Source organism: Nerophis lumbriciformis, linkage group LG14, assembly GCF_033978685.3.
Source record: "Nerophis lumbriciformis linkage group LG14, RoL_Nlum_v2.1, whole genome shotgun sequence".
Taxonomy (NCBI): Eukaryota; Metazoa; Chordata; class Actinopteri; order Syngnathiformes; family Syngnathidae; genus Nerophis; species Nerophis lumbriciformis.
In genome coordinates, this window is record NC_084561.2 from 4,766,324 (window position 1) to 4,780,969 (window position 14,646).

A 14,646-nucleotide genomic window follows, 5' to 3' on the forward strand; every position below is an offset into this window, starting at 1 on the left:
GTTGGTGTCAGGCTGGTGCAAAAACTCCAATTGGACGTACAATTTAACAAAGGTTTTGGCTTAAAGTTTGCAGTAGAGTGAAAAAAGTATCCAACACTTCTCTTTTCTAAAGTAAATCTGTACAGCAGATATGAGCACCTACCATCTACATCCAAAAAAATGTTTTGCCTGAGTGGCTGGACAGGGCATTTTTATTTTTTTAAGTAAAAAAAATAATAAAATAAATTGTTTTGATTTTTTTATTCACAATTCAATCAAAATTAGATTTTTTTGGCACACCTAGTTATCATAAATAATTTTAAATGTTGAAGAAAAAAGAAGCTTGAAATTCCAACTTTTCCTTCTTCATGTCTCAAGAAGGGTAGAAATACAAGAACACACACACACACACACACACACACACACACACACACACACACACACACACACACACACACACACACACACACACACACACACACACACACACACACACACTAATAACGCAGCAAACCAGCCAGCACGACAACCACACGTCGGAGGAACTCGACACCACAATAATTACATCATAAATTCCCCTGCACAAGCTCATGAAATCCAATACAAAAGGACTATCAGGAAGACTTTAAAGTAGCAGTGGAGTGGAAAAACCAGTTGACTTTATACACTTGATTGTGTTTCGTTGTTTGTTTTATAAATGTATTTATTTGACAGGCATGTCAAAGTACATAAGACTTCTAGCCACAGGCTCATTTGCAACCCTCAACCCCGGTTAGGCTTCCAAAGAAGAGAAAAGTGAAAAACACATACAAGAAGATTAAGACTACCGTATTTTTCGCACTATTAGCCGCACCTAAAAACCACAAATTTACTCAAAAGCTGACAGTGCGGCTTTTAACCCGGTGCGCTTTATATATGGATTAATATTACGATTCATTTTCATAAAGTTTCGATCTCGCAACTTCGGTAAACAGCCGCCATCTTTTTTCCCGGTAGAACAGGAAGCGCTTCTTCTTCTACGCAAGCAACCGCCAAGGTAAGCACCCGCCCCCATAGAACAGGAAGCGCTTCTTCTTCTACTGTAAGCAACCACCCGCCCGCGTAGAAGAAGAAAAAGCGCGCGGATATCACCGTACGTTTCATTTCCTTTGTGTGTTTACATCTGTAAAGACCACAAAATGGCTCCTACTAAGCGTCAGGGATCCGGTTCATGAAAAGACGCAATCTCTCCATCCGCACACGGATTACTATTTCACAGCAACTGATATTCCTGTGAACCGCACTGTGGATACAACGGGAGCACGTACGGTGAATATTCGCACCACAGGGAATGAGAAGTCATCCTTCACTGTGGTTCTAGCTTGCCATGCTAATGGCCAGAAACTTCCACCCATGGTGATATTCAAAAGGAAGACCTTGCCAAAAGAGACCTTTCCAGCCGGCGTCATCATAAAAGCTAACTCGAAGGGATGGATGAAGAAAAGATGAGCGAGTGGTTAAGGTAAGTTTAAGTTTACGCGAAGAGGCCGGGTGGCTTTTTTCACGCAGCTCCGTCCATGTTGATATACGTATGTTTGTGATTGCACATTTGCGTACATTTTGGGAGTGAACAGAGTTGTTAGAACGCTGGTTTTTAATATATTATTAAAGTTTGACTGACCTATCTGACTGTTTTTTTGACATTCCTTTAGCGCAGTTAGATGCGGCTTACAACACGGGGCGGCTTATAGGTGGACAAAGTTTTGAAATATGCCGTTCATTGAAGGCGCGGCTTTTAACCCAGGGCGCCTTATGGTGCGGAAAATACGGTAATACAAAATAAAAATATATAAAAAAAAAAAAAAGGCCCCATTTGTCCACTACTACACCCAGTTCTTGTGCTCACACTTCTGATTTTTCCTTAAGCCACTTTTTCAGTTGTCAGCTCTCTATTTCTCCCACAAACCCTCTCAATAACCATCCAAAACCCGCCAACAATACTCATTATAGACGTGACCTGAATATCAACCAAATATTAACAATGTTGTTATTATAAGCGCTAACGCAGACAGACAATTTTTAGCGGCGGCTTGATAACGTGAGTCAACAGCCATGTCCCGGGTCGTCGCGTCTCGGCTCGTCAAAGTTATTCTAGATTATAAATCGTGCCTCTCATCTGGATAATAGGAGGACTTAGCCTTGAATCCAGAAGTTGTTCATCTGTGACATTCAATGTACAGGTAAAAGCCAGTAAATTAGAATATTTTGAAAAACTTGATTTATTTCAGTAATTGCATTCAAAAGGTGTAACTTGTACATTATATTTATTCATTGCACACAGACTGATGCATTCAAATGTTTATTTCATTTAATTTTGATGATTTGAAGTGGCAACAAATGAAAATCCAAAATTCCGTGTGTCACAAAATTAGAATATTACTTAAGGCTAATACAAAAAAGGGATTTTTAGAAATGTTGGCCAACTGAAAAGTATGAAAATGAAAAATATGAGCATGTACAATACTCAATACTTGGTTGGAGCTCCTTTTGCCTCAATTACTGCGTTAATGCGGCGTGGCATGGAGTCGATGAGTTTCTGGCACTGCTCAGGTGTTATGAGAGCCCAGGTTGCTCTGATAGTGGCCTTCAACTCTTCTGCGTTTTTGGGTCTGGCATTCTGCATCTTCCTTTTCACAATACCCCACAGATTTTCTATGGGGCTAAGGTCAGGGGAGTTGGCGGGCCAATTTAGAACACAAATACCATGGTCCGTAAACCAGGCACGGGTAGATTTTGCGCTGTGTGCAGGCGCCAAGTCCTGTTGGAACTTGAAATCTCCATCTCCATAGAGCAGGTCAGCAGCAGGAAGCATGAAGTGCTCTAAAACTTGCTGGTAGACGGCTGCGTTGACCCTGGATCTCAGGAAACAGAGTGGACCGACACCAGCAGATGACATGGCACCCCAAACCATCACTGATGGTGGAAACTTTACACTAGACTTCAGGCAACGTGGATCCTGTGCCTCTCCTGTCTTCCTCCAGACTCTGGGACCTTGATTTCCAAAGGAAATGCAAAATTTGCATGGTTGGGTGATGGTTTGGGGTGCCATGTCATCTGCTGGTGTCGGTCCACTCTGTTTCCTGAGATCCAGGGTCAACGCAGCCGTCTACCAGCAAGTTTTAGAGCACTTCATGCTTCCTGCTGCTGACCTGCTCTATGGAGATGGAGATTTCAAGTTCCAACAGGACTTGGCGCCTGCACACAGCGCAAAATCTACCCGTGCCTGGTTTACGGACCATGGTATTTCTGTTCTAAATTGGCCCGCCAACTCCCCTGACCTTAGCCCCATAGAAAATCTGTGGGGTATTGTGAAAAGGAAGATGCAGAATGCCAGACCCAAAAACGCAGAAGAGTTGAAGGCCACTATCAGAGCAACCTGGGCTCTCATAACACCTGAGCAGTGCCAGAAACTCATCGACTCCATGCCACGCCGCATTAACGCAGTAATTGAGGCAAAAGGAGCTCCAACCAAGTATTGAGTATTGTACATGCTCATATTTTTCATTTTCATACTTTTCAGTTGGCCAACATTTCTAAAAATCCCTTTTTTGTATTAGCCTTAAGTAATATTCTAATTTTGTGACACACGGAATTTTGGATTTTCATTTGTTGCCACTTCAAATCATCAAAATTAAATGAAATAAACATTTGAATGCATCAGTCTGTGTGCAATGAATAAATATAATGTACAAGTTACACCTTTTGAATGCAATTACTGAAATAAATCAAGTTTTTCAAAATATTCTAATTTACTGGCTTTTACCTGTATACCCGGAGATGGAAACAAACACACACACAACCGAAAACATGGCTAGCTCGCTAGCGGCTAACGTCCACCCGTCGTGTCTTAGCTACTTCTAAATCACTAATCCTGGCCTCCATGGCGATAAATAAAGTAAGTTTCTTCCAAGTATCATTATCACATAGCTAAACATGCTTCACTACACACCGTAGGAGGATACAATAGCTCACCGCTAACAAAAGCTAGCGCTCCTCAATGTAAACAAACGCCATGGGTGGATCCACTGTAATGATACCAAGTACAATAACATATCAAGTCGATACTATTATGATTGCATCGATCATTTTTACATCCCTGGACACATGAGGACTTTGAATACGATTAATGTATGATCCTGTAACTACTTGGTATCGGATCGATACCTACATTCGTGGTATCATCCAAAACTAATGTGAAGTATCAAAGAAGAGAAGAATAAGTGATTATTACATTTTAACAGAAGTGTAGATTAGGGATGTCCCGATCCAGGTTTTTGCACTTCCGATCCGATACCGATATTGTTTTTGCACTTCCGATCCGATACCGATACTGACCGATACCGATACTGACCGATACTGGCCTATCCGAGCATGTATTAAAGTTTAAAGTTATTTAGCCTACTTAGCTGTCAGAATCATGTTGAAAAGGGTTTTAGTACTCTTGATAACAACTAGCCAGCTGAATTAGGGGAGTTTGAATAATACACAATGGTTGGTAACAAGAAACTGACCTGTTTATTCAAGGATAAACACAAAATAGACAAAATGATACATGACAAACAGAAATGGCATCATTGAACTAGGGCTGGGCGATATGGCCTTTTTTAAATATTGCGATATTTTAAGGCCAAATGGCGATACACGATATATATCTGGATATTTTGCCTTAGCCTCGAATGAACACTTGATGCATATAATCACAGCAGTATGATGATTCTATGTGTTTTGATTGATTGATTGAGACTTTTATTAGTAGGTTGCACAGTGAAGTACATATTCCGTACAATTGACCACTAAATGGTAACACCCCAATAAGTTTTTCCACTTGTTTAAGTCGGGGTCCACTTAAATTGATTCATGATACAGATATATACTATCAGATATATACTATCATCATAATACAGTCATCACACAAGATAATCACATTGAATTATTTACATTATTTATAATCCAGGGTGTGGAGGGTAAGTGTCAAAAAGACAGCCAAAAGAGTTTGATATGAGAATAAATCTAAAGTTAAAATATAGGGTAGAAATGCACCCATTTGCAGGAAATGTAGTCTTGATTTTCAAAATGTTCTTTCAAGGCTTGCATGTCTACATTAAAACATTCTTCTTCATACTGCATTAATATATGCTACTTTTAAACTTTCATGCAGAGAAGGAAATCACAACTAAAAAAATCACTAATTTTTTCATTGGTGTGGAAATGTTTGCCTCGGCATTTTGATGGTGTGGACGTGTGGCACCGAACGGAGATAAGCGTCTCGACAGACGTTACAATATTTGAACAATGATGACGAAAACTGTTTTCTCTGTCGTGTCCGTGTGTGTTTTTTTTTATTTTGTGCGTGGCATATAATTGCTATGCGCAGAGGATGCTTGAGCAGTGCGCAATTGCACAAGCGCGCACCTTAGAGAGAACGTTGGTCACACGGCTGCGCTAGCATCACAGCTAACGTTAGCCATGCAGCTACCTCTCTGCTCGGGGAGGACGTATACGTATGTGACGTATGACGTGACAGTATGTGACGTGTGTAAGAAGGTGCGCTTGCTGTCTGTGAGAGGGAGACACAGGAAAGGGTGAGAAGAGCCTGTCGTGTAATGCCAGCAGCTAAAAGCAACTGCGTGAGACTCCACAGACCTGTGGATGTGTTTAAGGTGTGCTGGAAAATGCGGAACGGAAATTAGGGAGCAGCAGAAAAGTGGAATGTACTATTTAAATCGGTGCGTTGGAAAACACGGACCGGAGGTTTTTTTTAACTGGATCTGGATCGGCATTTTCCCATGCCTTGCCGATACGCATTTTTTTGCAAATATCGGCGGCCGATCCGATCCAAATATCGGATCGGGACATCCCTAGTGTAGATAAAACATGTTAAAATGGAAAATAAGCAGATATTAACAGTAAATGAACAAGTAGATTCATTTTTACAGCTTGTCCTTTATAATTTTGACAAAATAATAGAATGGAAATGACACAATTTGACAAATTAGGAGCCTATGTTTGCTTACTTACTACTAATAGACAAGTTGTCTATTTTATTTAATGACAAAAATGTTATTTGATTGCAATAATAAACATACGTTTAATGTACTGTAATATTTTTTGGTTAAATTAAAGCCAATAATGCTATTTTTTGTGGTCCCCTTTATTTAGAAAAGTATCGAAAATGATAAAAAATATATATCGAAATACATTTTGGTACCGGTACCAAAAACTTGGTATCGTGACAATCCGACATATGACAATACCGTATAGTATCGTGACTTGTGTACGGTGATACGGGTTGAACGTTCAAGGCGACAACCGTCATTTTTACGGTAAAACTCTGGCGACTGAATTGCCCTGATTTTTTTTTTTTTTTACAGTTGTTTTTATTTGCGAATTCAAAAAGATGCCACTGTCATTTTATTAATTAAGATATGAGCACCTACCATCTACATCCAAAAAAATGTTTTGCCTGAGTGGCTGGACAGGGCATTTTTATTTTTTTAAGTAAAAAAAAAATAATAATAAATTGTTTTGATTTTTTTATTCACAATTCAATCAAAATTAGATTTTTTTGGCACACCTAGTTATCATAAATAATTTTAAATGTTGAAGAAAAAAGAAGCGATTTTACTGTCAAAAACAAACAATACCGTATAGTATCGTGATTTGTGTATGGTGATACGGGTTGAACGTTCAAGGCGACAACCGTCATTTTTACGGTAAAACTCTGGCGACTGAATTGCCCTGATTTTTTTTTTTTTTTACAGTCGTTTTTATTTGCGAATTCAAAAAGATGTCACTTTCATTTTATTAATTTTTTTTTATTCGTGCAACCGAAGTGCCATTTTTTTATTTTTTTTTACCGTAACATGTACACTTTCTCTTACTGTGCATTACTGTAAATGGTAAAACCACACCACTGTCATTTTTACAGCACAGTTCTGGCAACCGGGATGCCATTTTTTTTTTTTTTCATTTTTACAAAGTACACGGCTATTACTGCCATGTAAAAAGTGGATAATATAATATACCGTAAAAAAAACAACAACAGTAGACTTTACAGTCAAAAACTGTACAGCAGATATGAGCACCTACCATCTACATCCAAAAAAATGTTTTGCCTGAGTGGCTGGACAGGGCATTTTTATTTTTTTAAGTAAAAAAAAAATAATAATAAATTGTTTTGATTTTTTTATTCACAATTCAATCAAAATTAGATTTTTTTGGCACACCTAGTTATCATAAATAATTTTAAATGTTGAAGAAAAAAGAAGCGATTTTACTGTCAAAAACAAACAATACCGTATAGTATCGTGATTTGTGTATGGTGATACGGGTTGAACGTTCAAGGCGACAACCGTCATTTTTACGGTAAAACTCTGGCGACTGAATTGCCCTGAATTTTTTTTTTTAATAGTCGTTTTTATTTGCGAATTCAAAAAGATGCCACTGTCATTTTATTAATTTTTTTTTTATTCGTGCAACCGAAGTGCCATTTTTTATTTTTTGTTTACCGTAACATGTACTCTTTCTGATTACTGTGCATTACTGTAAATGGTAAAACCACACCACTGTCATTTTTACAGCACAGTTCTGGTAACGGGGATGCCAGGTTATTTTTTTTTAATTTTTACAAAGTACACGGCTATTACTGCCATGTAAAAAGTGGATAATATAATATACCGTAAAAAAAACAACAACAGTAGACTTTACAGTCAAAAACTGTACAGCAGATATGAGCACCTACCATCTACATCCAAAAAAATGTTTTGCCTGAGTGGCTGGACAGGGCATTTTTATTTTTTTAAGTAAAAAAAAAAAAAAAAAAAATTGTTTTGATTTTTTTATTCACAATTCAATCAAAATTAGATTTTTTTTGGCACACCTAGTTATCATAAATAATTTTAAATGTTGAAGAAAAAAGAAGCGATTTTACTGTCAAAAACAAACAATACCGTATAGTATCGTGATTTGTGTACGGTGATACGGGTTGAACGTTCAAGGCGACAACCGTCATTTTTACGGTAAAACTTTGGCGACTGAATTGCCCTGATTTTTTTTTTTTTTTTACAGTCGTTTTTATTTGCGAATTAAAAAAGATGCCACTGTCATTTTATTTTATTTTTTTTATTCGTGCAACCGAAGTGCCATTTTTTATTTTTTGTTTACCGTAACATGTACACTTTCTCTTACTGTGGTAATGGTAAAACCACACCACTGTCATTTTTACAGCACAGTTCTGGTAACGGGGCTGCCAGTTTATTTTTTTTCATTTTTACAAAGTACACGGCTATTACTGCCATGTAAAAAGTGGATAATATAATACACCATAAAAAAAAACAACAACCGTAGATTTTACAGTCAAAAACTGGCAGCTCGGTCAACAGAATTTTAACGCCAAAACAGTAGTAGTGTTTTTCGATTTACAGTAATATGCTGTAAAGAACAACGTAAAATGTATTGTCATTTTTATTAATTTAACAGGTAGTTTGCTGTAAAGTTAAGTATTTTTTATTCTCTTGACATTAATAAAATAATGGAGTCGCGCAGTAAGTGCTTGCCCCTTAAAAAGGCAACATTTAATTAATAAATCAGGGTTCAAATGATGATTGTTTTCATAAACATAAACAATTACTCATTTTGTCGTCAAGTTTTTCCCCCCGAAGGTCTTTTCTTTCAAACGGTCGCCTATTATCAAACACGTCCTCATCGGTCTTGGGCTTTACGTTTGCTGCGGTCGCCGCTAATAACACTAGATCTCGGCTTGGCAGCGCAGGCAGCTTCGTACTGCTCCCACAAATCTTCACAATGGTAAATTTTAAAGTGACTCATCAGTTTTGCTGTGTTGAAATTTGTGAATAATGACCATGACTATAGTTGTTTGATTATTTTACTCACATTTTGGCTACTTTATATTCAATTTGTCGGCACTAATTTGTAATTTTTTATTTGACAAAAACATGTTTGGAAAGTATGATAGTATACTGTAATATTTGTTGCAATATTGGATACTATTAAAGTTTCAAGCAATTTCAAGCAGTACATATATTTTTTCTGTCAAAATGAATGTCATTATTAATTCTATAAATTGTTTTAAGTAGACTGTCGATTTTACAGTAAAAACGTTTATTTTTACAACATTTTACGGTAAAATATAGCGTTTTTTTGTTTGGTTTTTTTAACAACATTTTACGGTAAATGGAAAAACAGTACACGTTCTTTTTTTTAATTCTGGCAACTTAGCTGCCAGTTTTTCTACCGTAAAAACAAATGTACCGTCTTTCCATTGACGGCAATAAACCGTTAAAAACAACAACCGTAGATTTTACAGTCAAAAACTGGCAGCTCAGTCAACAGAATTTTAACGCCAAAACAGTAGTAGTGTTTTTCGATTTACAGTAATATGCTGTAAAGAACAACGTAAAATTTATCGTCATTTTTATTAATTTAATGGGTAGTTTGCTGTAAAGTTAAGTATTTTTTTATCCCCCTGACATTAATAAAATAATGGAGTCATGCCTGCTCCTTAAAAAGGCAACATTTAATTCATAAATGAGGGTTCAAATGATGATTGTTTTCATAAACATAAACAATTACTCATTTTGTCGTCAAGTTTTTCCCCCCGAAGGTCTTTTCTTTCAAACGGTCGCCTATTATCAAACACGTCCTCATCGGTCTTGGGCTTTACGTTTGCTGCGGTCGCCGCTAATAACACTAGATCTCGGCTTGGCAGCGCAGGCAGCTTCGTACTGCTCACACAAATCTTCACAATGGTGAATTTTAACGTGACTCATCAGTTTTGCTGTGTTGAAATTTGTGAATAATGACTATGACTATAGTTGTTTGATTATTTTACTCACATTTTGGCTACTTTATATTCAATTTGTCGGCACTAATTTGTAATTTTTTATTTATTTTTATTTTGACAAAAACATGTTTGGAAATTATGATAATATACTGTAATATTTGTTGAAATATTGGATACTATTAAGGTTTCAAGCAATTTCAAGCAGTACATATATTTTTTCTGTCAAAATGAATTTCATTATTAATTCTATAAATTGTATTAAGTAGACTGTCGATTTTACAATAAAAACGTTATTTTTACAACATTTTACGGTAAAATATAGCATTTTTTTTTTTTTTTTTTTTAACAACATTTTACGGTAAATGGAAAAACAGTACACGTTCTTTTTTTTTTAATTCTGGCAACTTAGATGCCAGTTTTTCTACCGTAAAAACAAATGTACCGTCTTTCCATTGACGGCAATACACCGTTAAAAACAACAACCGTAGATTTTACAGTCAAAAACTGGCAGCTCAGTCAACAGAATTTTAACGCCAAAACAGTAGTAGTGTTTTTCGATTTATAGTAACATGCTGTAAAGAACAATGTAAAATTTATCGTCATTTTTATTAATTTAATGGGTAGTTTGCTGTAAAGTTAAGTATTTTTTTATTCCCCTGACCTTAACAAAATAATGGAGTCATGCCTGCTCCTTAAAAAGGCAACATTTAATTCATAAATGAGGGTTCAAATGATGATTGTTTTCATAAACATAAACAATTACTCATTTTGTCGTCAAGTTTTTCCCCCCGAAGGTCTTTTCTTTCAAACGGTCACCTATTATCAAACACGTCCTCATCAGTCTTGGGCTTTACGTTTGCTGCGGTCGCCGCTAATAACACTAGATCTCGGCTTCGTACTGCTCCCACAAATCTTCACAATGGTGAATTTTAACGTGACTCATCAGTTTTGCTGTGTTGAAATTTGTGAATAATGACTATGACTATAGTGGTTTGATTATTTTACTCACATTTTGGCTACTTTATATTCAATTTGTCGGCACTAATTTGTAATTTTTTATTTGACAAAAACATGTTTGGAAAGTATGATAGTATACTGTAATATTTGTTGCAATATTGGATACTATTAAAGTTTCAAGCAATTTCAAGCAGTACATATATTTTTTCTGTCAAAATGAATTTCATTATTAATTCTATAAATTGTTTTAAGTAGACTGTCGATTTTACAGTAAAAACGTTTATTTTTACAACATTTTACGGAAAAGTATAGCGTTTTTTTGTTTAGTTTTTTTAACAACATTTTACGGTAAATGGAATAACAGTACACGTTCTTTTTTTTAATTCTGGCAACTTAGCTGCCAGTTTTTCTACCGTAAAAACAAATGTACCGTCTTTCCATTGACGGCAATACACCGTTAAAAACAACAACCGTAGATTTTACAGTCAAAAACTGGCAGCTCGGTCAACATAATTTTAACGCCAAAACAGTAGTAGTGTTTTTCGATTTACAGTAATATGCTGTAAAGAACAACGTAAAATTTATCGTCATTTTTATTAATTTAATGGGTAGTTTGCTGTAAAGTTAAGTATTTTTTTATTCCCCTGACATTAACAAAATAATGGAGTCATGCCTGCTCCTTAAAAAGGCAACATTTAATTCATAAATGAGGGTTCAAATGATGATTGTTTTCATAAACATAAACAATTACTCATTTTGTCGTCAAATCTTTCCCCCCGAAGGTCTTTTCTTTCAAACGGTCGCCTATTATCAAACACGTCCTCATCGGTCTTGGGCTTTACGTTTGCTGCGGTCGCCGCTAATAACACTAGATCTCGACTTGGCAGCGCAGGCAGCTTCGTACTGCTCCCACAAATCTTCACAATGGTGAATTTTAAAGTGACTCATCAGTTTTGTTGTGTTGAAATTTGTGAATAATGACCATGGCTATAGTTGTTTGATTATTTTACTCACATTTTGGCTACTCTATATTCAATTTGTCGGCACTAATTTGTAATTTTTTATTTATTTTTATTTTGACAAAATAATATACTGTAATATTTGTTGCAATATTGGATACTATTAAAGTTTCAAGCAATTTCAAGCGGTACATATATATTTTTCTGTCAAAATGAAAAATAAATATTACATTTAATTAGAAAATATGAAGTACTTTGTTGACACATATCATTTCCAGCTGTTTGCGGGCGAGATAAAATGATGTCGTGGGCCACATCTGGCTTGAGTTTGACACAAGTTGTCATGTCTGTGTGATCATGTTTTGTTTTAGTAATGTTCGGTTTAAATTTTGGACTTTTTGTGCACTTTTGTTTTGTTTTGTCACCATAGCAACCATTAGTTTCACCTGTCACGTCACGCACCTGTTCCACGTTTGGACTCATTGTGCACTCTTGTCACCATAGCAACCATTAATTTTCACCTGTCACGTCACGCACCTGTTTCACGTTTTGAGTCACGCACCTGCTTTCACTAATCATGTCCATAGTATTTAAGTTCATTCATTTTCTGTTGTTCGTCCTGACGACATCCCCGCATTTATGCTCCTGCACACTCTCCACACCCTGATGACCCTTGCTACTCTTTTTTTCATGCCGGTTCCATGCCAAGTAAGTATTTGTTTGTTAAGCCACAGTTAGTGTTTTGTTTAATTGTTCATAGTTTCTGCCAATGTGCAAGTTTTGTGTTTAAAGTCTAGTTTTGTACCTCCGCCCCTGTGCGCGCTTTTCGTTTATTCCTTTTTTGATAGTTTAAATAAATCATGTATTTACCTTCACGCCATGACCAGTCCAGTTCATTTGCACCACGGGAGAACAAACCAAGCCAAAGTCCAAGTCTTGACACAAGTGATATAATGTATATGTATATATATACACAGTATATATGTATGTAAATATGTATATAATAATCATTTGTTGTAACGCTGCACTCACCTCTCAAAAACATATCTGAAGGTGATGAAGGCAAAGGCCACAGGTAAGGTGTAGAAGAGGTCCCTGGGTAAAGGATAGCGGCCCTCGCCGGGGCCCTCCTTGGCCTTCAAGTCCTCCCAGTGCATGCCAGGAGGGAGCCAGTACCTTTCCTGCCACAGCCACTCGTTCAGCAGAGCCTCCATCCTGGCGGGGAGAAGTGTTTTGATATCACTCGTTTAAAGCTGAACGTACAGTACGTGCCAGCATGAGACCACACCCGATTGTTTAGGGCCTCCACCACTAGGGGCTTTTGGGAAAGTCCAAATTAGGAATGTGTAACGTGAATTGCACCTAGTGCTGGACGATGAAAAGATATCAATAAATATTGCAATACAAACATCATTGATATCAATAAAAAATGCGTTCGATTTTTGTTTTTCTTGTTCGTCGGAAGAAAGCGTAGGTTTATATATATATATATATATATATATATATATATATATATATATATATATATATATATATATATATATATATATATACATATATATATGCATATATATATATATATATATATATATATACACATATATATATGCACATACATATATATATATATATATATACATATATAAAATATAATATATATAGTAATATATATTTGTACTCAAATTATAGTTTATTATATATTTTATTAAGTATATAACATGACATCCCAACAGTAGATTTGTTTACAGTATGCTATAGTTGTTTATATATGTATATATATATATATATATATATATATATATATATATATATATATATATATATATATATATATATATATATATATATATATATATCAGTGACGTGCAGTCACTAGAGGCAGGTGAGGCAGGGCCTCACCTGCCATCATGGAAAGAAAAAAAATGTAAAAAGAAAAAAAAAAAATTAAATTGTTATATGTATCCAGTGATTATACTATAAAGTTATTTTCCATTTAATTTCACCAGTTTTAGATTATTTTTATTCAAAATCGCTGAATTTTCACATTTGCCGTTCAAATACTGAGAAGAGACGGTGCGGTGAACAGCAGCCAGTTGAGGCACGTCACTCAGTGCCTCAACATGGATTGCGGACTCGGCTAACTGCTGGTCTGATGTGCAGTGAGACTGTATTGCTATATGAATTATATTATACATTTCCATAGTTTAGTTAGCTGAGGTATATAATGTACAGTGTATTTTGTCAACAACTGTATGTGTGTGTAACGTATTTCTTATGCTGAGCAATCATAAAACTGCTGCGAAGACGCACTGTGTGAGGCTCGCAGTAATCCCGCCTCCTGGTGCCGGTTAATGCACCTCCGCCGCAGACTGCCCCGACGGGAACGCCACACCAACCAAAGCCCACACCCAAACCCTCCACGTGCAAGACCGAATCCACCCAAAAAAAGTCACTTAACAAGAAGCCAAAAAGTGCAAAAACAACATTGCTCGCGCCGGAGGAGCCGTGAACGACTGCAGGGACACAACATTAGGTACACCTGCAGACTGCAGCACGGATTTCATATTTCATTCATTCACAACTCCTCCAACACCAACACCACTGTTCCCGCACTTATAAGTAAAGGTAAGACCATAATAACGTTTTTTTTATTAAATGTGCTTTTTTGTGTGCTACAGTTTGTATGTGTAAAGTTAAAGTTAAGTTAAAGTACCAATGACGCTGCAGGGACACAACATTAGGTACACCTGCAGACTGCAGCACGGATTTCATATTCCATTCATTCACAACTCCTCCAACACGAACACCACTGTTCCCGCACTTATAAGTAAAGGTAAGACCATAATAACGTTTTTATTAAATGTGCTTTTTTGTGTGCTACAGTTTGTATGTGTAAAGTTAAAGTTAAGT

The 14,646-nt window shown here is 36.3% G+C and overlaps 1 protein-coding gene across 1 annotated transcript in view; it reads right to left on the reverse strand.

The window, feature by feature from the left end:
* The window catches only part of cers4a (ceramide synthase 4a), a 93,289-nt gene extending 80,201 nt beyond the window's left edge, over nucleotides 1–13,088 (reverse strand). Inside the window, exon 1 of the mRNA XM_061976202.2 lies at nucleotides 12,769–13,088. Coding sequence (XP_061832186.1) covers nucleotides 12,769–12,950 — 182 coding nt within the window. The 5' untranslated portion in view covers nucleotides 12,951–13,088. The remainder of the gene's footprint in view (nucleotides 1–12,768) is intronic.
* Nucleotides 13,089–14,646: the final 1,558 nt, after the last annotated feature.